Below are 27,765 nucleotides of genomic sequence, written 5' to 3'. Positions count from 1 at the left end.
CTAAAATAAGAAAAAGAGTTGGACAACCCTTTTAAGTTTATGTTATATAACTGAACAGCTGTGTGGGCTATATACGATTAAAAAATTCTACTTTCTGTTTACCTGCATGCGATGTATTTCTGCCTTCATAGCTCTGATCTCTCCTTGGCCAGCTTCAGAGTCCACAGCATTACGCATCTCCTTTGCCAACTGAATTTTCTTTTCCCAAAGCATTATTTGATGTCTGACAAAAGAAAAAGAAACACATGTAAACACAAATATTAAAGGGGTATTCCGGACAAAAACATCTTATCCTCAGGGCCGGATTAATAACATCATGGGCCTGGTGCTGAAGATTTTGCTGGGCCTTTTTTATCAAAGTATATATATGTTCCCCTCACATATAATGCCCCATGTACTGCCCCCTCAGGGGGCATTAGATGTGAGGGGCACAGGACAGGGGGGCTTAAGTAATGGGCAAATGTCAGGGGGGCATTATAGGTGCATTATAAGGGCACATGACAGGGGTGAGGCCCTGTCATGTGCCCCTCACATATAATGCCCCCTGTCATGTACCCCTCATATATAATGCCCCCTGTCCTGTGCCCCTCACATATAATGCCCCCTGTCCTGTGCCCCTCACATATAATGCCCCCTGTCCTGTGCCCCTCACATATAATGCCCCCCTGTTATGTGCCCCTCACTTATAATTTGCCCTTTTCTGTGCATGCACACTGCCACCCCTACCACCAAGTTTTAATAATTCCCCTGTACCATACGGCACCCGAGCACCTCTCTCCAGCTGTCACATTTCTCACACGCTGCTCCGTTCGTGCAGTGTGAGAGCTGCGGGGAGGTGATCTCCGGGCACCAGCGCCGGCCTGCCGTGGATGGCGTCCCCGCGGCTCACACTGCAAGAATGCAGCAGCGTGTGAGAAATGTGAGGGAATGGTGGAGCGGGACAGCTGACAGCTCCCGCTCCACCATGCCATAGTACAGGAGGAGCAACAATCTCAGGGGGCAATTGCCCCATTGCCCCCTCCCTGGATCTGCCACTGGCAGCATGGAGGTGATAGAGCAGGGGTCTCAAACTCAAATTATCTGGGGGCCACTGGAGGTAGCAGCTGGATGAGGCTGGGTCGCATGCGCCCTTTACATATAATGCCCCCATCATGTGCCCCTTACATAAAATGCCCCATCATGCGCCCCTTACATATAATGCCCCCATCATGCGCCCCTCATCATCCACCAGCAACACCCCCCACCAGAAGTAGCACCACCATCATCTACCAGCAATCCCCCCCCCCCATTCCCCCTACCCCTGTGTGGTAATAGCATGAGCTTACGGATGATGGGGGTGCTACTTCTGGGGGGGAGCATTAGGCAGGCAGCAGTTTCTCCACATTAGGAAGGTAGCGGTTTCCCCACATTAGGAAGTTAGCGGTTTCCCCACATTAGGAAGGTAGCATGTTCCCCACATTAGGTAGGTAGCAGTTTCCCCACATTAGGTGGTAGCAGGCTCCCCACATTAGGTAGTAGCAAGTTCCCCGCATTAGGTAGTAGCAGGCTCTCCGCATTAGGTAGTAGCAGGTTCCCCACATTACGTAGTAGCAGGTTCCCCACATTAGGTAGTTGCAGGCTCCCCACATTAGGTAGTAGCAGGTTCCCCACATTAGGTAGTAGCAGGTTCCCCACATTAGGTAGTAGCAGGTTCCCCACATTAGGTAGTAGCATGTTCCCCACATTAGGTAGTAGCAGGCTCCCCACATTAGGTAGTAGAAGGTTCCCCACATTAGGTAGTAGTAGGCTCCCCACATTAGGAAGTAGTAGGCTCCCCACATTAGGTAGTAGCAGGCTCCCCACATTAGGTAGTAGCAGGTTCTCCACATTAGGTAGTAGCAGGCTACCCACATTAGATAGAAGCAGGTTCCCCACATTAGGTAGTAGCAGGTTCCTGACAATAGGTAGTAGCAGGTTCCCCACATTAGGTAGTAGCAGGCTCCCCACATTAGGTAGTAGCAGGCTCCCCACATTAGGTAGCATTGTCCTCCCCCCACATATATACACACACACACAGACAGACACACACACATACACACAAAGACACACACACATATAGACACACTTACCTGTCCTGCACTGCGCTTCTCCTCTACTCCGGCGGCCTGACGAGTGACGTCACTGACGTCCTGCGCGGGTCTGCGGAGGGACGTCACATGTGCGATGTCCCTTATCAGACTCGGGCCAGCCAACCGGAGACTGGGGGAGAAGGGCGGGGTAAGTGAAGTCTTCTGGCATTTAGCGCTGCTCACCTGAAGCAGGGTTAAATGCCTGAAGAAGTTACCTGCCCGGCGCCCGGGCAATACAAATTTCACATACAGCAAACTTTCGTTCCGCAAGCCGCAAATGGCCCGCGGGCCAGAAGTTTGAGGCTTGATTGTCGCGGGTGCCGATCGGTCTGTGCGGGCCGCCAGGCCTATTTTAACGCAGGGGCCTGGAGCTGCCACTCCATCCGCCCCTACGTTAATCCGGCTCTGCTTATCCCCTATCGAAAGGATAGGGGATAAGATGTCTGATCGCGGGGGGCCCGCCGATGGGACCCCCCGCGATCTCCCTGCAGCAGCCCGCATTCCATGCGTAGCTGCGTCTGAAGTTTCGGAAACCTCCGGGCTTCCGCGACAGGGATGTGACGTCACGCCACGCCCCCTCCATTCATTTCTATGGGAGGGGCCGCAATGGGCCCCTTGGGCCGGTGTCGTAGTGGGTAGTATGCCACAAGATAAATCCCCTAGGGGTCTCTGGGCCAATTTAAGTAACACAAAACCTACTTGGGGAATAAATCCCCTCAGGGTTAACCCGGACTAAAGAACCCCAATAAAATATAACTTTTAATTATACTCATTAAAATAATTTTCAACTTGTTGTGTTGCACATTTATTGCCACTAGATGGCAGTGGTGTTTAAAATTATCAACACTGTATCCAGTTAATTCCTCTCTAATGGGATCACAAAGTGTCTGTCATGCAGACTGCTATTTTATCATTACTATCTAGTGTACTCCAGTGCCCTGCTGCAGCTCGGACACTCGGTTTACTACCTAGAAAGGTCACTGGTACAGTGTGCTATTAAAACATTAATCCTCTCTTCTAAACGTTTTCGCCATTCTGAATGGCTAACAGATATTTATAGACTTACTCATTACCATAACTAATTGTTTGGCGTCCCTCACAGCCAATCACGCATCGTAATCTCTCTGATGTCACTCTCTTTCATGATGCCTCCCTGACCAATCAATTTGTGTTCTTTGCGCATGTCATTGAACTTCTTGTTTTCGGGCTTGGAATAAACTCTCTGCGCAAACTCAAATTTCCGCGCAGGTCCATGAACTTTGAAAAAAATCAATCTTTATATTGTGCTTTGCGCATGACAGAAAAACTGCCATTGCGTTCGGACTTAGTCTATTTTCTAGGTCAATAAATTAACTGCGCATGTTTTTGGACTTAAATTAATTCCTAAACTATTCTTTTTAATGCGCATGATTTTAGACTTTGTCTAATTTCAAACTAGTTCATGGCTTGCGCATGTTTTTAGACTTAGACTGATTACAACTCCATTCTTTTTGCGCATGTTTTTAGACTTAGATTAATTCCAAACCTATTCTTTTTACTGCACATGATTTTTACCTTAGTCATATTTTCAACCTAGTCCATGAACTGCGTATGTTTTTAACTTAGGCTGGTTCCAACTCAATTCTTTTTTATGCATAAATTTGAGCTTAAACATTCTGCGCATGAATTTAAACTTAATCATTTTTTTAAACATTTTATATACCATATTGTCCATAATTTTAAACTTAGCCTTTTTTGAACTGGTAAGTATATAACCTTTTTATATAAAATGCTTGACTCGTTGTACTTGTATATGAGATACTTGCCTCATTATATGGTATAATAAATATTTACATATATTTTTCTATTTTTGTTAACCTGTCACTATCAGTGTATTGAACATTATGAATTTCCATTGTTTCCTAACTATATTCCTACTAAATACTACTGATAATAGTAGGTGACCTTCCTTCTCCTTAGATGGATTTTTATACAGTCATCTTTTTGCATTTTATTATATTGATTGATTTTTCTGATTATATTGTATACACTGATAAGATTGGTTTTTTATATGTTTATTAAATGATTCCATTATTTTATCATACGTTGTAAATTTATTAATACCATTGCCAATAACCTTATTTTTTACAGAGTTGTGATCACCTAGCCCACAACAGAAGAACTCCTTCCTCCATTATATTCAAGGTAAAAAAAACTTATTTATTATATAGATGTTCATTAACTTTAATAAATGCTCTTTGTGTTTCATTGATGTTCATAAACAATAGATTAGTTAATATGTTATTGCTATTTTTTATCGGGAGTATTTTTTCAGATGTTACGATTACCATTGTAATATTTATTTTTTTATAATTAATTTCGCGCTGCTGACTTTTTTATGTCCACTGCTCTTAGTTTATTAATTATAAATATATTGAATCATAAATCTCCATAATCAATCTAGAAATGTTGAAAAAGAAAAATCTTCATTTAGTCCTCTAGGACTGCGACTTTTTAATTTATATATCCACCGTGTCTCTTCTATCATCAGAATTTTATCCACATCTCCTTTCCTTTCATTGAGTTTTATCTTTCTTAGTCCCCAGAATTTTATTGCAAAGGGATCTTTTGAATGTATTAGCCGCATGTGTTTTGCCACTGGTGTGTCTGCTCCTGTACGGATCGTACTGATATGTTTCCCCACACTCTTTCTGAACTTCTGAATCGTTTTCCCCACATATAACTTTAGACAGGGGCATTGTGCAACATATATAACGTTTCTAGTACCACAGTTCACAAAATCCCAAATCTCATATTTTCTATTATCAATAGGGTTGACAAAGTCTTTTGTTTTCAATATGTATTTGCAATTGCTGCAATGTCCGCAGGGATATGATCCCTGTGGTTGAGGGGGAAGCCATGATATAGGTTTCTTTAAATCAATTTTATGGTGACTATGCACAAGTAAGCCCCGTAAATTTTTCCCTCTACGATAAGTAAGGCTAGGTCTTAGGCCTACTTTATCCTTCAATTCGGGGTCCATTGTTAAAACGTGCCAATGTCTTTCAAAGGCTTCATAAACTTTTTCTGTGTATCCGTCATACGTAGGGGGTAGTAGGGCCGCGGTCGCAGCATCTTCCCCTCTCTCCCTGGGTGCTTCCCCTTCCGCACTACAGCTACAGTTGGGACAGAGGATTGAAGGGGCAGGAAAAGGGGCGCAGTGCCCTTGAGGAAGGGGGGACTGGCTAATTAGACAGGGCTCCATCCCTAAGGGAACCCCTTGCATCTTCTGTAGTGTATGTGGATCAGGGCATGTGAACTCTATCAAAAGAGCAACCTCCAGCATTTAGTAGGCTCTACTGCAGCTAATTGCTTCAAGCAGAGTTTCAGGGTGCTACTATACCACCAAATGTTACTATGCAACCTTAACAATCTTCCCCCTATATAGGATCGGTAGTGTTTGGTCTGCATGAAGAAGCGTACCTGACCCTGCCACATCCATCACACTTCAGATCTGTGGGATTCCTCCTTAGGTAATTCAAGAGGAATTTACTCAAGTATTTACTCTTGAATTCTCCACTCAGAAATTATTAACATTAAAGTTTTTGCCATTTACTTAATTTACTCTGCACTGGTCCCACTGCGTAAATTCCGCTCGCGGAATTCCATTCCGTTAGAACAAAGAACATGTTCATTCTTCTTGCAGAATACGCGAGCAGAAGTCCATAAAGTCAATGGTAAAAATGTTTCCGCTCGAAATCCTGAGATTCTGCACTGAAAAAAAAGGGGAAATTCTAATTGGTGGTTGTAGTCCAGCAAAAAAAAAAAAAAATGTTTTCTCCTATGTTCAGCGCGGAAAATCCGTGTGGAATTCCGCATGAAAAAAACAAAACGAAAATTCTGTGGCGGAATTTTTACGTGAGAATTCCTCTCCAATTCCTCAGTGTGAACTTGAACTTTCAAATAGGCTTTAGAAAAAGTACCGTATGTTTTTTTTAAATCTATGTGTGTAATGTGCAAATTGCTAATTTTGTATGTATAACCTATATTCATGTATACTGTGTGTGTGTGTTTATACACATGTGTATGTGTTTGAGTATGTATATTTCTGTTTATGTATGTATTATGAATTTCGATTTTTGGCTTATGGTAAAATGAACATGCTAAATTTACTCTATGCGTCAGTACGATTCAAACAATACCCAATTTTTTATAATTTGTTTACTATAAGAACAAGAAACAAAAATAAAAAAGCATAAAACAGAACATCTCTGCTAAGCCATGTTCTGACCCCTATAACTTTTTTTTCCCCCATCTATGAAGCTCTGTGTTAGAGGTTAGCCATAGTTTTTACTGGTACCACTGTTGGATGGTTTTGGGTTTTTGATTATGAAGGATCAGGAATGTGATAATTAACCCTATGAGGACATGGCTCATTTTGGCCTTGAGGACGAAGCTAATTTTAATTTTTGCATTTTTGTTTTTTCCTCCTCGCTTTCTTAGAGGCATAACTCTTTATTTTTCCACCTACAGACCCTTATGAGGGTTTTTTGTGCGACCATTTTTCCATATAAATGAACAGTGAAACCAAAAAAGAAGGTTAAATTGTGGGTGGTAATTTTGGGTGCAATTTTGTAAATTTTGGGGTGTTTTTTTTTTTTTATACAATGCACTTTATGGTAAAAATGACATGTTCTTTTTATTCTGTGGGTAAATTGCATTCATTAAAACACTACCCAATTTATATATTTTTTCTTTTATTGTACAACTTAAATTTTTTTTTTTAACAAAATGGTATGCAATAAAATTGTCATTTTCTGACCCCTATTACTTTTTTAGGAGGGCCATTTTTTTTGCGCAGTGATCTGTAGTTTTTATCAGCACCATTTTTGTTTTGATGGGATTTTGTATTTGCGATTTATAAAAATTTTTCCTGATATATGGTGTGATTAAAAATCAGCATTATTGGTGTTTGGTATTTTTTTAATGTTTACGCTGTTTATTCTGAGGGATTATAAACAATAAGCAATGCAGAGAATACAGAAGCGGATTTTCGGTGGGACATATGTCTGGCTACGTATTTTAGTCAGTGACCCCTCATCGAACTCCTGTTCGCCCACACTAAAACCCAATGTATTGGGTTTAGTGTGGGTGAACAGGATTATCATTTTCCTTTAAGGCCCCATAGGGACTTTTTTATGCAATCATTAGATTGCATTCACTGTATAATACTATGCCTATGGCATAAGAGATCGATGATCCACTGGTACAGCCTGGCTAAGCATCAGTGACCTGACGATTGGTGGCATGAGGCAGGTAAGGGGACCCTCCTTCACTATTTTAGCACATTGTACCCTAACAATCACGTCACGAGGGTACGATGAGCTCCACTGAGCTACCAGCAACTTTACTTTACCTTTAGATGCCAAGATCAGCATTGATTATGGCTTTTAAATGGTTAGTGACAGTAGCGGACACTCACTGCTTTGAAGCTAGAGCAACTCCTGTGCTCACAAAATATTTTGTTAATTTTGGCCCTTTTGGAGATTCTCTTTGATATATTTTGCCATGGCTTGTGTCTCACAAATCGATATTGGATAGATTCTTCCTCGGGGAGGCGTTGTTCCAGGCTGTAAGTCAATAGGACAGTCGAAGGGACGATGTGGTGGAAGAGTCTCGGCCTGCTTTTTGCAGAATACGTCAGAAAAGTCTTGATTATTATATGCAGGCCTGGCATAAGAGGAGGCGAGGAGACTGGATGGGCACAAGAACTGATTTCGGCAAAACAGTTCCCCAACGTGTGACTTCACCGGATTTCCAGTCGAGTTGAGGAGAGTGTCGTTGAAGCCAAGGAAGACAGAGAAGAAGATCAGAAGTACAATTTGGAAGCACATAGAACTCAATTTTTTCCTCATACAAAGCTCCCACTTGCATGATGAGAGGTTCTGTACGGAAAAGTACCTTACAGTTCAGCTTTTCTCCATTAACAGAGGAAATATACAAGGGATTAGCAAGCCGAGTCAATGGAATACAATGTTTTTGGACCAGGGAGGCATTAATGAAATCTTCAGCAGAACCAGAGTCCAAAAAGGCAGAAGCAGAGAAAGAAGTTGTTACGCCGAGCGCTCCTTACGCCGAGCGCTCCGGGTCCCTGCTCCTCCCCGGAGCGCTCGCGGCGTTCCTCTCTCTGCAGCGCCCCGGTCAGACCCGCTGACCGGGAGCGCTGCACTGACATTGCCGGCGGGGATGCAATTCGCATAGCGGGACGCGTCCGCTCGCGAATCGCATCCCAAGTCACTTACCTGTCCCGGCCCCCGGCTGTCATGTCCTGGCGTGCGCGGCTCCGCTCCTTAGGGTGCGTGCGCGCCAGCTCTCTAAGATTTAAAGGGCCAGTGCACCAATGATTGGTGGCTGGCCCAATTAGCCTAATTAGCTTCCACCTGCTCCCTGGCTATATTACCTCACTTCCCCTGCACTTCCTTGCCGGATCTTGTTGCCTTGTGCCAGTGAAAGCGTTTAGTGTTGTCCAAAGCCTGTGTTTCCAGATCTTCTGCTATCCATATTGACTACGAACCTTGCCGCCTGCCCCGACCTTCTGCTACGTCTGACCTTGCCTCTGCCTAGTCCTTCTGTCCCACGCCTTCTCAGCAGTCAGCGAGGTTGAGCCGTTGCTGGTGGATACGACCTGGTTGCTACCGCCGCAGCAAGACCATCCCGCTTTGCGGCGGGCTCTGGTGAATACCAGTAGCATCTTAGAACCGGTCCACCGACACGGTCCACGCCAATCCCTCGCTGACACAGAGGATCCACATCCAGCTAGCTGAATCGTGACAGAAGTCTTGGCAGGAGTAAAGGCTTGAACAGACTAGGTAGTATTCAAACCTAGGGACGCCTCTCCCACGTGTCCTAGGTGCAAGCGTTTCCCGGACGCTGAGGACGTATAGTACAGTCTTTGGGAAAGTGCTCTGGACTGGCACAATATAGACACAAATTCTCATTGCGTCGAGGGGATCTTTCCAGCTACATTAGGCAAAAACAATCCACTTGCATAGCCTCTTCGGCAGGAGGCAAAGAAAACTGAGGTGGACGTTGGAACATGGGTGCCAGAGGAGGAAATCGCCGAGTTCGGGCTGGTTCACTTTCCAGACAAAGTTCTTCCTGCCTCTCATCAAAATGAACATCAATTCGAGTGGCTAAATGGATAAGTTCACTCAGGGTAGCAAGAGGATCTCGTGCAGCAAGAGCATCCTTGATTCTACTGGACAATCCTTTTTTAAATGTGGCACACAAGGCCTCGTTGTTACAAGCAAGTTCAGAGGCAAGAGTGCGGAATTGAACCATGTAGTCGCCAACGGAGGAGTTCCCTTGGCTGAAAATAAGAAGAGCCGTCTCGGCTGAGGAGGCTCATGCGGGTTCTTCAAATACACAGCGGAATTAAGCTAGGAAGGCCTGGCTGGTTTGAGGAGACCGGGTCATTTCGTTCCCAGAGAGGAGTATTCCAGGGCAGGGCTTTTCCGGACAATAGGCTGTCAACAAACACAACTTTAGCTTGCCCCGTTGGGAACTGATCAGCCATGCGCTCCAAATGCATAGAGCACTGAGTAACGAAGCCTTGGCACAACTTAGGATCTTCTTCATACTTCGTGGGCAAGGATAAACGAAGCTTGGATCCAGAAGCGGCAAGAGGTTGTTGCATCATGGCAGACAATTGATTCAGTTGTTGTGCCTGATGAACCAACTGCTGCGACTGTTGAGCCATGATGGTGGAAAGGTCCGAGACATCAGGCAGAGGCACCCCAGCGGGATCCATGGCCGGATCTTACTGTAACACTCACGGTAGTAGTGGATTCGCAGTACCTGCGTGAAAAATGATGTGGGCCGTACCAGGGAGCTGAGTCTAAGGTGCCGCTGGTTTTCATCAGAGTCAGCTGCAAAGCAGGATGGACTTGCTGCGGCAGGTGGCAGCCAGGTCGCTACCCCTGGTACGACTCGTCCACACAGTTTGCTGAGATGTAGCGTAGCACAGAAGGGAAATGGCAACTCGATGTCAGGATAGCAGAAGATCAAGGCAGGCGGCACAGGTTCGTGGTCTGAACGTAGCAGGAGGTCAATAGGCAGGTGACACAGGAGCAAGGTCAGGTCACAGAACAGAAGGTCAGAACATGGCAGGGCAAACACAGTAACACTTTCTCTAACGCTCTAGGCAAACAAAGATCCGGCAAAGAGTGGTGGGAGGTGGAGACACTTATAATAGAGTTACAGGTGCAACTGATAATTAAGGGCTCACTGGCCCTTTAAATCGCATAGCCGCGATGCACATGCAGAAAGGAGCCGGAGACAGCCTGGGGTAAGGAGATGGCGGGACTTGCATGCGGGCGTGTCCCGCACTGTGAGTCATGGAGCCACTGGTGAAAGGAGGAGGGGAGCGCTCACGGTCAGAATGAGTGACCGGAGCACTGCCCGTAACACACAAAATTGCCGGCTGTGATTAAGGGATTCAGCTCTGCTATGCAATACGATAGTCTCATGGAAGGAGGTGCGGATGGTTTTATGCCTCCTGTTCCTCCTGTCTAAAAGAATGCCCTTGTTTGTCCATCCAGAATTCCCTCAGAGTAGGTCCTCCTCTTGGTTGCAGCTATGGATTGATAAAGGGGTTACTGATGTGGGGTCCCTTTTACAGACTGAGGATCGTAGATACCTCACCTCGGGAGAAATGCTCCACACGTTAGGGCTCCCTCATTCTCACTTTCTATATGCCAATCAGGTGTACTCCTTTTGCTCCTCTAGACTCAGGGATCTCACTCGGGAAGCACCGACTCATTTCCTGGATGCTATTATAGGTCCTAGAAGGGTGTCGGTCTCATAGCTCTATTTAACTCTCTGCAACCGATTTTTAAAGATTGATCCAAAAAACTATTCTATACGTGGGAGAGATGGACGGGAGATGTCGATATCACTGACACTATCCTGGCAGGGTGGAAGGCAGTACGCAAAAATGTCATAAATGAGCGATGGAGGGAGACATATTTTAAGGTGGCTCATGCAGCCCTATATGGCTTCAACATTCTGCCCTCACCATCCTTCCCGGATAGGATCACTAATTGCCCTAAATGTAACACCCCACTCACAAATCTGTATCATGGGGTTTAGTAGTGTCCGACCACGGCCGAGTACTGGCGCATGATCATGACATACATTTGGAATCTTTGGCGGGTAGCTCTGAGTGGTTCCCTTGGGGCACTCCGTTTACCTGATGTCTAGTATGTTCCGCTTGGTTCATACCTTATTCGCATTGAATTCGCATTTAGTGTTTCGTGCTGGATCCCCTGAGAGTCAAGGGAGGGGCTAGAGGATGGAGTATTGCACCCTGGACAGGGGGTGTTGCTCAATGCTCGGACTATTTATGTGGAGAGGATGAAGGGGGAATCATATTTTTATTTTCTTTTATTTCTTTAGTATATCTGATTGATTAGGGTTGTTTGCGATAAACATTCGGCTTTCGAGAGACCATCGGTGTCTTCACCGTTGGTCGTTTTCATTGCAGCCCCGCACCGGAGCTATTGCCTACGAGGACTGTATAGTTTTGAATTTATTGTCTGCCTATGTGTTGTATTATTTTTGCTTCTGAAAATATTTAATAAAAATATATTAGAAAAAAAAAATAAAACATTTGCAAACTGTTCAATTTAATTTGTTTATTTTAAACTCCACTTAATTTCTGTGAACTTCCAAAAGGTGGTTGTAAATTCCTTGAGGGGTGCAGTTCTAATTCTAAAATCCACTTTAGAAATAAACTGGTCCCTTAAAAAAACAACATTTACCAAATTATGCCAACATAAAGTAGACATATTTTAAGTGTGAATTATTAGCTAATTTAAATGGAATGACAAAATGCCTTAAAGGGGTACTCCGCCCCTAGCATCTTATCCCCTATCCCCGGGATCTCCACTGCGGCACCCCGCTATCATTACTGCACAGAGCAAACTCGCTCTGTGCGTAATGAGGGGCAATACAGGGGCCAAAACATCATTACGTCACGGCTCCGCCCCCTCGTGACATCAAGTCTATGGGAGGGGGTGTGGCGGCCATCATGCCCCAACAAATAGACCGGCATTAAGGGGGCGGGCCGTGATGGCACGAGGGGGCGGAGCCGTGATGTCACGATGCTCCGGCCCCTGTATCGCCGGTCATTACGCACAGAGCAAGCGTGCTCTGTGCAATAATGATAGCGGGGTGCTGCAGCGGAGATCCCAGGGGTCCTCAGCAGTGGGACCCTGGCGATCTGACATCTTATCCCCTATCCTTTGAATAGGGGATAAGATGTCTAGGGGCGGAGTACCCTTTTAAGGGTAAGTCACACATGCAGTATATATTATTGCATATTTGATGCAGTGTATTTTCCTCCCATTAAAGTCAATGGGTAGCAAATTAGTGACTTCAATAGGTAGGAAATTATGCAGCAGCAAATGCACAGCAAAATATGGCACATGTGATCCTACCCTAAAACTTCTGTAAATTTTTAGTTGAGTTTTTTGCAATACAAATTAAAAGAAGGGGAGCCCAAGGTAGGTGTATAACTACTATTACATAGAGAAAGCAGCATACAGATATAGCTGGGTGGAGAGGTGAGGGGATGGGTTTTAAAGCTGCCAGGAGGGATCTGCCAGGTGATGATGTCATCAAGTAGTTTACTGAAAGACAGCTGACCCAGAACAAACCACTTCCTGAGACAAATAAGACAATATTCTTTTCTGGTGGTCTGACTGCTGCTCACACAATGAAGCTACAGTAATGGAACCTATGAATGCATCTGTGCTGGGATGCAAGAGATAGTAGGTTAGGACTCACTGGTGGTGAGTGTACATTATATGGGCTAAAAATAATACCTAGAGTGCGTCTTTAAGGGAATTTCTGGATTAAAATACCAAAACAGGTTATTAGATTTGTGGCTATTTAGTTTGTAAAAAAAAGATGTCTTATGAGAGATCAGATTGTAAATTGCAATAATATGACTAATAGTTCAGTGATCATTCTACTGATGTTTTTTACACTTTAGACCTGTAACCATGACAAATAGGGGCCCTCTACATCTAGAGGAAAGAATGTTTCACAATCATCACACTAATGGGGATTCTTTATTATGAGAGCAGGGAGATAATGGAACACTCTGCTGCACAATGTTGTGAAGGCTGACTCACTGGACATGTTCAAGGGGAGCCTGCTTGCATTTCTTAAAAATATATAATTTTACTTGCTGCTAGTTGGTGATCTAGGAATTTAATCTGATTGCCAAATTCGGAGTTGGAAAGGAATATTTCCTGTAGTATGGGGCAAATGGTACTGTATCTGCCCAAGGCTAGAATTCCACTAAGGTTTTTTTGTCAAAAAAATCCCCAAAAAACGCCCATTCTGCTGCACAGCCTTTTTTCATTGAAAAAACCCACGGTCAGATGTTAGCTGCAAGTCAATAGGGAACTGCAAAATGCCATATCCACTTAGCGTTTTTCCGTTTTGCATCTCTTTAATCTTTTTGGCGTTTTTCAACATCAGGTTGAGACTATGGGGTGTAGGGTTTAATATTGGTGTTTTTGCTGGCTTTTTTTTTTTTTTTTTTACTATAGCGATCTAAAAATGGGATAGGCATAGCTATTTTTATTGAATTTCGTAGGGTACCATAAAAATAAAAACAAATGATACAGAAGGGATGCCTGAATTTGTAGGAAACAGATTTTATATATTTTAAGGCCCCTTTCACACTATAAAATTAATCAGTTAAAAGATCTGTCATAAACGTCCATTAGAAAAGCTTTAAAACGGATGTTAAACGTCCGTTACAAAATTCCATTCAAGTCTATGGGATTTTTTGATTATCCATTATGTCCCGTTATAGCCCATCATGAATAACGAACGTTATTTGTGACGGAAGAAAAAACGGCACATGCACTAATTTTTCTTCCGTCATAAGAAATGGGTAAATTAACGGCCATTATTTTTAACATTTGGCAAACGGATAAGCCTTTATGTCATCCGTTTGCACCTGGTTTATAATATCCGTTATTACTTCTGAGCATGCTCAGAAGAGGTGACATCAGCAGACTCCTGCAGTGCTGTGGGACTACTACTACTCCCATCATGGAACAGACTTGTTTCCATGATGGGAGTAGAAATTCCCCAGCTGTGGGAGTCTGCCAGTGGCTGGGGAGGTAACATTGGTGTTTGAACTACAACCCCCATCATGGAACAGACTCTGTTTCATGATGGGAGTTGTAGTACAGGGGCTGAGGGATTGATCGCACTGGGTCTCACTTCTGAGACCCGATGGGATTAGAAGTTGTTAAGCAGGGGAGCGGACGGCAAGCTGCGCTCCCCTTCGATGTACGATGTATTTCCTTTCATTGCTAAATTCCCCGCCGGGAGCCCTGAATGGGCGGTACGGAGGAGCCATTCAGGGCTCCCGGCGGGGTTTTCAAATAGAAGCGCTGCAGTGGGGAAAGATATATAGAATCGCTGGGGGGGGGGAGTTATATCTGGTCCCCACAGCGCTTCTATATATCTTGCCCCCCGCAGCGCATTTATTTCAGTGCATTTCCCCCCCCGCAGTGCATTTATATATGTTCCCCCCGCAGCGCTTTCATAAGCCCCTGGCAGCGCTATGAATGAAAAGTATTCTACAGCAGCGATCTGGCTGGCACGACGCACTGCTGAAAGAATACTTTTCATTCATAGCGCTGCAAAGGCATTTGGGGATAAGGGATAAGATGTATGATCGCAGGGGTCTCGCAGCTGGGGAACCCCACGATCTAGGTGCAGCCCCCGGCATTCTGTGCCGGGCGCTGCTTCCGAGACGGAGATGTGACGTCACGGTCACACCCCCTCCATTCATGTCCATGGGAAGGGGGCGTCATTGCTACATTTAAGGAAAGTGTCAAATATCATTACGGATATCTAGATTTGCATGTTAGTTTGATGAGAGCTGTTGTTATGAATATATTTCTGTTATACATTATGATATATTTTTCTGCTATCAAGCTTATCGTTTGGCTAATACTCATCTACAGTGGGAATCAAAAGTTTGGGCATCCCAGGTAAAAATTTGTATTGATGTGCATAAAAAAGCCAAGGAAAGATGGAAAAATCTCCAAAAGGCATCAAAATTACAGATTAGACATTATTATAATATGTCAACAAAAGTTAAATTTTATTTCCATCATTTAGACTTTCAAAATAACAGAAAACAAAAAAATGGCATCTGCAAAAGTTTGGGCACCCTGCAGAGTTAATATCTTGTACTGCCCCCTTTGGCAAGTATCACAGCTTGTAAACATTTTTTGTAGCCAGCCAAGAGTCTTTCAATTCTTGTTTGAGGTATCTTTGCCCATTCTTCCTTACAAAAGTCTTCCAGTTCTTTGAGATTTCTGGGCTGTCTGACACGCACTGCTCTTTTAAGGTCTATCCATAGATTTTCAAATATGTTGAGGTCAGGAGATTGTGAAGGCCATGGCAAAACCTTCAGTTTACGCCTCTTGATGTAATCCCCCCGTGGATTTTGAGGTGTGCTTAGGATCATTATCCATTTGTAGAAGCCATTCTCTCTTTAACTTCAGCTTTTTCACAGATGGCATCAAGTTAGCATCCAAAATTTGCTGAAATTTTATTGAATCAATTTTTCCTTCTACTCGTGAGATGTTCCCTGTGCCACTGGCTGCAATACAACCCCAAAGCATGATTGATCCACCCCCATGCTTAACATTTGGACAGAGGTTCTTTTCATTAAATTTTGTTCCCCTTCTTCTCCAAACGTACCTTTGCTCATTCCGGCCAAAAAGTTAAATTTTAACCTCATTGGCCCACAGAACTTGTTTCCAAAATGCATCAGGCTTGTTTATATGTTCATTTGCAAAGTTCAAACGTTGATTTTTGTGGTGAGGACGTAGAAGAGGTTTTCTTCTGATGACTCTTCCATGAAGACCATATTTGTACAAGTATCTCTTTATAGTGGAATAGTGTACCACAACTCCAATGTCTGCCTGATCTTTCTGGAGGGATTGTGCAGTCAAACGTGGGTTTTGAATTGTTTTTCTCACAATCCTGCGAGCTGTTCTGTCTGATATTTTTCTTGGTCTTCCAGATCTTGCTTTAATTTCCACTGTTCCTGATGACTGCCGTTTCTTAATTACATCCCGAACAGAGAATATTGACATCTGAAAACGTTTTGCTATGTTCTTATAGCCTTTTCCAGCTTTGTGAGCGTCAACTACTTTCAGTTTCAGATTTCTAGACAACTGCTTAGAAGAACCCATGGTGCTGGTTGTTGGGGCAAGGTAAGATGAGTCTGGGCATTTGAAACCTTTGAGATTGACATCACCTGGTCTTCCCAGAGGATGATTGAGAACAATCCGTGACACTGGCAGGTCTCAGCTTTGCAAAGGGGGCAGTGCATGCTATAAATTCTGCAGGGTGCCAAAACTTTTGCAGACGCCATTTTTTGTTTTCTGTTATTTTGAAAGTGTAAATGATGGAAATAAAATCTTACTTTTGTTGACATATTATAAGAATGTCTAATCTGTAATTTGATGCCTTTTGGAGATTTTTCCATCTTTCCTTGGCTTCTTTATGTACATTAATACAAATTTTTACCTGGGGTGCCCAAACTTTTGATCCCCACTGTATTCTTGTTTACCCTTGTTAAATTAGAGTTCAATTTTAGATGTATGTCTATCCTGCTGCACTGACCTTGCTAAAAGGTAGTCCGAGAAAATAAGGTAAAATTAGTAACCAGAGAAACAGCACTCGGCACAGCACATAGACATTCTCAAAATTATACCCCAAGGCACATAGTCAATGCGGACTAACAGCCTAATCCTGCAAATCCTGGGGTGCTTAATTCTCAAAGACCAGTCAAATCCAAACAGCAATTGCAAAGATAAATGGCACTCACCAGTATTTCAAGTGCCTTATTCAACGAAAGTGCAGGTGAACAAACGTAGAATAGGAAGAGTTCAGGATGCCATCAGAAGCAGTGGTGATAGCTATTTTGTGTGCTAGGGGCACTTCCTTGGACCACTCCCCCACTGACATCAGAGCAGGAGTTAAAGCATATGCCAACTCACATCTGGGATCAGGTATTTAACAAGTATGTGCAAATAGTGCAAATATTAACCCCTTAAGGATACCACCTGTTTTTACCTTAATGACATGGCCCAATTTTTCACATCTGGCATGTGTCTGCTTAAAGTGGTAATACCTCTGACATGCTTTTACTTAGCGGTGCGATTCTGAGATTGTTTTTTAGTGACATATTGTACTTTATATTAGTGGTAAATCTTTGTTGATTCATGCAGCATTTTTTGTGAATTGACAGCCGTGTCCTGCCGGCTATGTCCTGCAGCGTCCAGTTGCGCTAACAAGCCAGCAACTTTGACGTATGCATACTGGGGTGAAAAGGGGTTAAAAACTGTTAAAAACAAACAAAAACACATTTATGAAATACAGCAGGGAATTTAAATAATAATACTTACATCTACCTCGTCATTTAACCCTAATATGCCTTACCCATTAGTGCGCAATATAAATTAGGCTTCCTTTTAAAGGGGTACTCCGGTGAAAAACTTTTTTTTCTTTTTTTTAAATCAACTGGTGCCAGAAAGTTAAACAGATGTAAATTACTTCTATTAAAAAATCTTAATCCTTCCTGTACTTATTAGCTGCTGAATACTACAGAGGAAATTCTTTTCTTTTTGAAACACAGAGCTGTCTGCTGACATCACAAGCACAGTGCTCTCTGCTGACATCTCTGTCCATTTTATGAACTTTCCAGAACAGCATATGTTTGCTATGGGGATTTCCTTTTACCCTGGACAGTTCCTAAAATGGACAGAGATGTCAGCAGAGAGCATTGTGCTCATGATGTCAGCAGACAGCTCTGTGTTTCAAACGGAAAATAATTTCCACTGTAGTATTCAGCAGCTAATAAGTACAGGAAGGATTAAGATTTTTTAATAGAAGTAATTTACAAATCTGTTTAACTTTCTGGCACCAGTTGATTAAAAAAAAAAAAAAGTTTTTCACCGGAGTACCCCTTTAACCCCTTTACGATGCAGGACGTAAATGCATGTCCTGGTGAGGTGGTACTTAACGTACCAGGACATACATTTACGTCCTTTACATAACCGTGAGCATCGGAGCGATGCTCGGGTCATGCGCGACAGGTCATGCGATCGCGCGGATGTCCGCCATTAACCCCTCAGATGCCGTGATCAATACAGATCACGGCATCTGCAGAAATGCAGCACTTAATGGCGCTGCCGCGGCGATCCGGTCATCTGTAATGGCGGATGGAGGTCACCTCACCTACCTCTGTCCGTCTCCCGGCGTCTTCTTCTCTGGTTTGAAATTGAGCAGATCAGAGCTGAAGATAGCCGAAAACACTGATCAGTGCTATGCCCTATGCATAGCACTGAACAGTATTAGCAATCAAATGATTGCTATAAATAGTCCCCTATGGAGACTATTTAAGTGTAAAAATAAAACTTAAAAAAATAAAAGTAAAAAAAATTAGAAAAATCCCCTCTTCAATAAAAATATAAATTGTCAGTTTTTCCCCATTTTACCCCCCAAAAGTGTAAACATTTTTTTTTTTAAAACATATTTGGTATAGCCGGGTGCACATGCATAAATATCCGAACTATTAAAATATTATGTTAATTATCCCATACGGTGAACAGCGTGAATGTAAAAAAAAAAAAGAAAAGTCCAAAATTGCTGCTGTTTATTAAATTCTATTCCAAAAAAATTGATTACAAAATTATTAAAAGTTTCATATATGCAAATGTGGTATAAAAAAAATTACAGATCACAACGCAAAAAATGAGCACTCATACCGCCACTTATACAGAAAAATGAAAAAGTTATAGGTCAGCAAATTAGAGAGATTTTAAATGCACTAATTTGGTTAAAAAGTTTGCGATTTTTTTTAAAAGTGGTATGATAATAGAAAAGTATGTAATCATGTGTATCATTTTAATCGTATTGACCCACAGAATAAAGAAAACATGTCTATTTTACTGTAACGTATACAGCATGAAAACGAAACCCTCCAAAACTAGCAAAATTGTGGTTTTCTTATCAATTTCCCCACACAAATAGTATTTTTTTTGGTTGCGCCATACATTTTATGGTAAAATGAGTGATGTCATTACAAAGGACAACTGGTCGCGCAAAAAACAAGCCCTAACAAGCCCTAATACTAGTCTTTCAATGCCAAAAAATTGTAATGCTGCGGAATTGCCATTATGTTCTTCCAGTACAAGTTTCATTATATGTGGGGAGCCCTTCTGAGTTTTCAAGGAATGAATATGTTCACGAAATCACATGTGCATGGGGCGTGTAGTACAACCTATATAGAACCTGCCACATGCACATAGGATTCCGTAAACAACATAACTGGTAAAGCAACACATATTTGGACACCTCCTAAGTATTTGGACACCTATATATGCATATATGTAAAGGAAGCCTTAGTGTCCAATGCATACGAGACCTCCTTTCAAGACCCAATAAGAGTCAGAGTTGTATTGACTTTATCTGTGATGCCCTCACTTTCATCCTGACCAACCATGCTTTTCAGTTTGATCAAGTATGGTACAAACAGATAAGCAGAGTGGCTATGGGCACTCCTGTCGCATGCACTCTTACTAATCTGTTTGTTGCGGTTTTTGAGATTAATTATATTTTTACCATGACCAATACCTACCTGAAATGGATTAAAAGTTATAGTTGATTTGTAGCCGATATTTTCATTGTTTGGTCGGGGACAAGTGAGGGCTTCACATAATTTGTCAGTCATCTGAACAGTACAAATAACATGAATTTAAAATTTACTCTGAAGGTGAGCAATACAGAGTTGGAGTTCCTAGATGTTCTAAAGCTTGGTGTCACGGAGACGGTGGTCACTGCCAGTGTTAGGTTAGGGACCCACTCTGACTAGGTGGCCTTAACGTGGCAAGTGGGCTTGTACTTTTTGATCAAAATGTATACTAACAACCTATTGGTTTTTAATTGTTGCTGTGATGCTTTCTGTGTAGCCGGGGCCTTGGTCGGGCTCCAGTTAGGCTGCCTGGCCACTGGGTCATTCCCTCTGTGGGCCTTGACGTGGCGAGTGGGCTAGTACTTTTTGATCAAAATGTATACTAACAACCTGTTAGTTTTTTAAATGATGCTGAGAAGCAAGTAGATCAAAACACAAATTGTGGATGTGCAGCTATGTTTCTCTATTTTTGTTTTCCTGGATGTCCTAGTCAGGCCCAAAAATTGTATTCTACATACAGAGGGTTTAAGAAAACTAACTGAAGGTAATTCCCTTCTGCATTTTAGCAGTTATCACCCTCAACATGTTAAAACCGCTGTACCTGCGGTTACAGCAATTCAATATTACTGAAGAAACTTTCATTTTAAACAGGCAAGTGATCTATCTGAAAGGTTACAAAAAGGAGGCTATCCAAAAAATATTCTTGGCATCGCTTTTAAAAGAGCAGCCACCAAGGATAGGGTGGCCTTATTGCAGAGCAGAACAAAGAGAAAGACTATGCTTTCTGATCAAAACCAATTAAAATCTGAATTCAAACTTGCTTTTAAATTTAGCCCTTTGACACATACCATTAAAAAAGTTATTAACCGACATTGGTCTCTGATTCAAAGAGATCCTTTAATGGCGGAAATTGCGAAAGAAAAAACAGATAAAGAGCAGGGATGTGCCCGAAACGTGTCCAGATTATCTGTCCCTTGTACACGATGGTGTGTTCAATGGTTTTATCCAAATGTTCAAATAAAGCTGAAAGTTTTAATTTTCAAGTGCTGGATCAACTTTCTTTTTTCCTTGATTAACATTTTTTGGTATTAAAAGGGTCAAGGTCAGGGACTGAAGCAACAGAAGAAAGACACTGCTTCAAAAGGAGGTCAAATGGATATTGTGCACTAATGCGCAAGGCACATTAGGGATAAATGACAAGGTAAAAGTATTTTCATTCCCTGATGTATTTCATATTTGCTTTTTTGTATGTTTTTAACATTTCAATATTTGCACTTCCTTGTTAAAGCATACGCCCACTCACGTTCATGATCAGGTATTTAACTCCTGCTCTGACGTCAGTGGTGGAATGGTCCGCGGAAGTGCGCCTAGAGCACAAAATAGCTATCACTGCTGCTTCTGATGACGTTCTGAACTCTTCCAACGCTACGTTTGTTCACCTGCACTTTCGTTGAATAAGGTGCTTGAAATACTGGTGACCATTTATCTTTGCTATTGCTGTTTAAATTAGATAAAAAGCTCTACTTATATTTAAAATTAACTTGTACATTTTTAATACACATATATAGCAAAAACCTCCAAACTCCACAAGGACTTGAATCGGCGCAGAATGGATGAGGAACAAGAAGATCACATGTTGTGAACTTGAAAAAGACGCCTGTCCTGGCGTCGAAACGTGTTGTTCCAAATAAATCGCCTAGTGATCTTCTTGTTCCTCATCCATTCTGCGCCGATTCAAGTCCTTGTGGAGTTTGGAGGTTTTTGCTACATTTGCTACACCGTTGCGGTGGTGGGACTGGCTGCATTGTGGAATACCTTTTACAGTGTTGTGCCTGACTTTGCACAACCTATTGGGTAAGCGCATCCGATAATATCGGCTTAGTTATATTACCCTTTTAATGCACTATGGAGCGCTTCTTGTCTTTTTACATGTAATACACATATATGTCATCTTTACCAAAACATTATATAGTTTGATCAGATACAAGTGCATTTTCCTTTGCGTTAAAAAAGTTATAATGACTGCCTCATTTTAATCATAAGATCTGGAACTTCTAACTCATCAGCGAAAAAGAAGTAAGGCTCCTTTCACACTATGAATTTCTCCGTTTACAAACTTCCGTCACATGTTCCGTCACTACAGCTGCAAAACCCGGCCGTTACAAAACCCCTGACGGCCGTGACTAAATTGCATTGCAGCCTATGGGGTTTTGTAACTGCCGTTTGCACCTGTATAGGCCCGTAATTCATTACGGGCGTTATACAGTGACAGGACATCGTGGCGGAAAAATTACTGCATCAACGGAGAAATTCATAGTGTGAAAGGAGCCTAAATAGGTCATCCCTATATATCTCCTCTACAATAACATATTCTATATTTTTACAGCATAAATATATATTTTTAACAAAATTTACGTTTCTTTATTTTGTATATAATACCATCACGGACACTCACTCAGTTTCCACCAAGTTATGTATGAGTCTTTCTTTCTCGTCTTTCACATTTTCCAGAGTTTCTTGTATTTCTATTGACTCCTTTTCTGCCTCCTAAAACAAAAATAAGAGTTTAAGCCTCCATTCTATATCTGAGCCAAGCAGTGTAACTGTATTGGTATTTACCCGAAGAGATCGCATAAACTCGCTCTCCATCAGTTGGTTATACTGCAGTAACTGTTCCTTAAAGTTTGTTTTTTTGCTAAGCAGCATATTAAGACGCAGCATGTCGTTTTTCAAGTTCTTCATATGATGTTCAATATCCTTTTGCTCATTTTTCTCTTGCTCAATTTCATCTATAAGAAATAGTGTAATAAAAAAAATACAGCAACTGAACAAAAAACACACTGCTTTATGGGCATTAACCCCTTGAAGACACATGGCTTGGCTACCTGGCACTTGGCGCACCAAGACGTACATGTACGTCCTGAGAGGCCTCCATACTATGTAGTGAGCGCAGGAGCTGAGCTCGCTTCATAGACTGGCAGGTCCTTGGGTTCCATCAGCAGCCAGGGACCTGCTGCTAATGGCGGAAGTCAGAAATCATCATAAACCCTTTAGATGCTGTGATCAATATTGACCTGTAGAGCGATTGGGGGGGTCCGATGAGTCAAGATGGCAGCCAGAACTCAAGACAATAAAAGTAGATTGCTAATAGTGCTATTCACATCCGAGAAAAAAATACTACAGATCATGGCCCTAACGTAGCCGTGCACATAAAAAAAAAAAAGAAACTTATAGGGGGGTTAAAAAAGGACAGTTTTAACCCCTTAGGGACTCAGCCTATTTTCACCTTAAGGACTCAGCGTTTTTCCGTTTTTGCATTTTCATTTTTTCCTCATCACCTTCTAAAAATCATAACGCTTTCAATTTTGCACATTTTGCACCACCAATTCTACTTTGCAGTGACATTAGTCATTTTAGCCAAAAATACACGGCGAAACGGAAAAAAAATTCATTGTGTGACAAAATTGAAGAAAAAATTTCATTTTGTAAATTTTGGGGGCTTCCGTTTCTTCGCAGTGCATTTTTAGGTAAAAATGACACCTTACATTTATTCTGTAAGTCCATACGGTTAAAATGATACCCTACCTATATAGGTTGGATAATGTCGTACTTCGGAAAAAAATCATAACTACATGCAGGAAAATTTATACATTTAAAATTCTCATCTTCTGACCCCTATAACTTTTATTTTTACCGCGCATGGGGTGGTATGAGGGCTCATTTTCTGTGCTGTGATCTGAAGTTTTTATTGGTACCATTTTTGTATTGATCGGACTTTTTGATCGCTTTTTATTAATTTTTTCATGATATAAAAAGTGACCAAAAATACACAATTTTGGACTCTGGAATTTTTTGTGCGTACGCCATTGACCGTGCAATTTAATTAACAATATATTTTTATAGATCGGACATTTCCACACGCGGCGATACCACATATGTTTATTCTTATTTACACTGCTTTTTTTTTTATGGGAAAAGGAGGGTGATTCAAACTTTTATTAGGGAAGGGGTTAAATGACCTTTGTTAACTTTTTTTTTCCACTTTTTTTTTTGCAGTGCTATAGCTCACATAGCGACCTATAACACTGCACACACTGATCCCTTATGCTGATCCCTGCAAAGCCATAGCTTTGCACGGATCAGTGAGATAGGGGCTCGATTGCTCAAGCCTGTAGCTCAGGCTTGGAGCAATCAAACCCCGATCGGACGCCGCGGAGACAGGTATGGAGACCTCCGCCTGCTTCCCAGCTGATCGGAACACAGCGATTTTATCGTGATGTCGCGATCAGCCAGACTGAGCTGCCGGCAAGCGTTTACTTTCACTTTCAGACGCAGCGGTCAACTTAGCCCAGGGTACCGGCTATGAATAGCAGCGTGACCCCGTTTTAAACGTCGGGTACAGGTACACCCTGAGTTTTTAAAGGGGTACTCCGGGGAAGACTTTTTTTTTGTTTTAACTCCTTAACGACGCAGGACGTATATTTACGTCCTGTGCCGACTCCCGCGATATTAAGCGGGGTCACGCCGCGATCTCGCATCATACCGCGTCGGTACTGCCGCTCATCAACGGCCGGGACCCACGGCTAATACCACACATCTCCGATCGCGGCGATGTGCGGTATTAACCCTTTAGAAGCGGCGGTCAAAGCTGACCGCCGCTTCTTAAGTGAAAGTGAAACTATCCCGGCTAGTCAGTCGGGCTGTTCGGGACCACCGCGGTGAAATCGCGGCACCCCAAACAGCTTACAGGACACCGGGAGGGCCCTTACCTGCCTCCTCGGTGTCAGATCGACGAATGACTGCTCCGTGCCTGAGATCCAGGCAGGAGCATTCAAGCGCCGATAACACTGATCACAGGCGTGTTAATACACGCCAGTGATCAGCATGAGAGATCAGTGTGTGCAGTGTTATAGTTCCCTATGGGACCTATAACACTGAAAAAAAAAAGTTAAAAAAAAGTGTTAATAAAGGTCATTTAACCCCTTCCCTAATAAAAGTTTGAATCACCCCCCTTTTCCCATAAAAAATAAAATAAAAGTGTAAATAAAATAAAAATAAACATATGTGGTATCGCCGCATGCGTAAATGTCAGAACTATAAAAATATATCATTAATTATACCGCGGTCAATGGCGTACGCGCAAAAAAATTCCAATGACATCACTGAAGCCTGCTGGGTCCACTTCCGCCCTCACATTGTTGCAGCATTGTGATGAATAGAAGACCTCTAGCTCTGTGCAGATTTCAGTGAGGCTCTCCTTCAGCTGTCAGTCTGTGTGGCTTTCTGTGAGAATCTTTGGAGATTTTACTTTCTGTGCAGCTGACAATCAAGCTCCATGCAGGTAAGCACCTTCTGGATTCGGACTCCTGCCAGGCCGGGAGGAGACCGAACTCGCTGTATTAACTGTGGCAGGGAACAGAACAGAGCCACCTAGTGGCCATTTTTTATATTACATTTTAAACATATTCATATTGATAATTTTAGAAGCAAGTGAATGAGAACACAAGGAACGCTATATAAAAAAAAAAAAATTTTTTTTTTTTTTTTATACTCTTTAAAGGAGAAAGGTTTAGTGGATGCATGGAATAGCCCTCATGCAAAAGTGGTAGTTGCAAGTACATTGAAGGAGTTTAAGTATGCATGGGATAAGCATACGGCTATTCTTTACATAAGATAGGGATAAGCATAAGGATATCTTTAAAATATGAGAGAGATAGGTATAAGGCTATCCTTCTCATAAAATAGGCCCAGGTTCTGTTCCTAGTATTCTGAATAATGAGCAGACTAAAAGGGCTGAATGGTTCTTATGTGCCAACAACACATTCTATTACTATTGGGTCTTTGCGACTGACTGACCTGTCTGTCTCCCTATAATAGTAACATAGTTCATAAGGTTGAAAAAAGACCAAAGTCCATCAAGTTCAACCTATAACTCTAACGAGTCCCTACTGAGTTGACCCAGAGGAAGGAAAAAAAAAAACTCATACTAGAGGTAAAAATGCCTTCCCGACTCCAAATATGGCAGTCAGAATAAATCCCTGGATCAACCTTCTGTCCCTATAGATCTAGAATCCATAACCTGTGATGTTATTACTCTCCCAAATGCACCCAGACCCCTTTTGAACTATTTTACAGAGTTCACCATGACAACCTCCTCAGGCAGTCTCACTGCTCTTACAGTAAAGAACCCCCATCTGTGCTGGTATAGAAACCTTCTCTCTTCTAAACGTAGAGGATGCCCCCTTGTTATAGATACAGTCCTGGGTATAAATAGATCATGGGAGAGCTCACTGTACGGTCCCCTGATATATTTATACTTAGTTATTAGGTCTCCCTTAAGCCTTCTTTTTTCTAAACTAAATAACCCTGATTCTGATAATCTTTCTGGGTTCTGTAGTCCTCCCATTCCCCGTATTACTCTGGTTGCTCGTCTTTGAACCCTCTCCAGCTCCCCTATATCTTTCTTGTACACTGGTGCCCAGTACTGTACACAGTATTCTATGTGTGGTCTGACTAGTGATTTGTACAGCGGTAGAATTATTTCCTTGTCATGGGCATCTATGCACCTATTGATGCACCCCATGATTTTATTTGCCTTGGCCGCAGCTGCCCGACACTGGTCACTACAGCTAAATTTACTATTAACTAAGACTCCTAAATCCTTTTCCATGTCAGTTGTCCCATGTGTTCTCCCATTTAATACATAATCCTAGCCCGGATTTTTCTTCCCCATGTGCATTACCTTACATTTATCAGTGTTGAACTTCATCTGCCACTTCCCAGCCCAAACTTCCAACCTATCCAGATCCATTTGTGCACTGTCCTCTATAGTGTTTACTGCTTTACAGAGTTTAGTATAATCTGCAAAGATTGCTACTTTACTATTCAACTCCTCTACAAGGTCATTAAAGGGGTATTCCAGGCAAAAACTTTTTTTTATATATCAACTGGCTCTGGAAAGTTAAACAGATTTGCAAATTACTTCTATTTAAAAATCTTAATCCTTCCAATAGTTATTAGCTTCTGAAGTTTTCTGTCTAACTGCTCATTGATGATGTCACGTCCCGGGAGCTGTGCATGATGGGAAAATATCCCCATAGGAACTGCACAGCTCCCGGGACGTGAGTCATCTGAGAGCAGTTAGACAGAAAACAACAATTCAACTTCAGAAGCTAATAACTATTGGAAGGATTAAGATTTTTTTAACAAATCTGTTTAACTTTCCAGAGCCAGTTGATATATAAAAAAAAGTTTTGGTCTGGAATACCCCTTTAATGAATATATTAAATAGAACAGGACCCAAGACGGACCCCTGTGGTACCCCACTAGTAACAGTCACCCAATCATAATAGGTACCATTAATAACCACCCTCTGTTTCCTATCATTGAGCCAGTTACTTACCCACTTGCACACATTCTCCCCCAGCCCCATCCTTCTCATTTTATGCACCAACCTTTTATGTGGCACCGTATCGAATACTTTGGAAAAATCCAGATATACGACATCCAGCGATTGCCCCTGGTCCTGTCTAGAGCTCACCTCCTCATAAAAGCTGATCAGGTTAGTTTGACAGGACCGATCCCTCATAAAGCCATGCTGATATGGGGTCATACATTTATTTTTATTAAGATACTCCAGAATTGCATCCCCTAGAAAACCCTCAAACAATTTACACTTGTTTACTACAAGCACCTGTCTTGCCTGCCCTGCCTGCCTGCCTATTTCCCTCCTCTTGGAGCATACATTGTTCTAGCTTTCAGAAGAAGTGCCTTGCAGAAGAAGTGCAAGCCCTGATCTAATCATCGGAGCTCCAAGCGGGGAGGAGCAGTGTCCAGAAGCGAGAGACTGGGCTCTGTTCAGGAGATTGCGGG

The 27,765-nt window shown here is 42.3% G+C and overlaps 1 protein-coding gene across 1 annotated transcript in view; it reads right to left on the bottom strand.

Annotated features, from left to right (window-relative positions):
• The window catches only part of CCDC40 (coiled-coil domain containing 40), a 282,644-nt gene that overhangs the window by 32,635 nt on the left and 222,244 nt on the right, over window positions 1-27,765 (bottom strand). Inside the window, exons 14-16 of the mRNA XM_056550062.1 lie at window positions 22,513-22,682; window positions 22,349-22,440; window positions 103-223 (exon numbers count right to left, since the gene is read on the bottom strand). Coding sequence (XP_056406037.1) covers window positions 103-223; window positions 22,349-22,440; window positions 22,513-22,682 — 383 coding nt within the window. The remainder of the gene's footprint in view (window positions 1-102; window positions 224-22,348; window positions 22,441-22,512; window positions 22,683-27,765) is intronic.

The sequence above is a fragment of the Hyla sarda genome, chromosome 13 (genome assembly GCF_029499605.1).
Source record: "Hyla sarda isolate aHylSar1 chromosome 13, aHylSar1.hap1, whole genome shotgun sequence".
NCBI classification, from domain to species: Eukaryota; Metazoa; Chordata; class Amphibia; order Anura; family Hylidae; genus Hyla; species Hyla sarda.
Note: the sequence above shows the minus strand (reverse complement) of the source record. Positions and strands in the feature narration are given on the sequence as shown.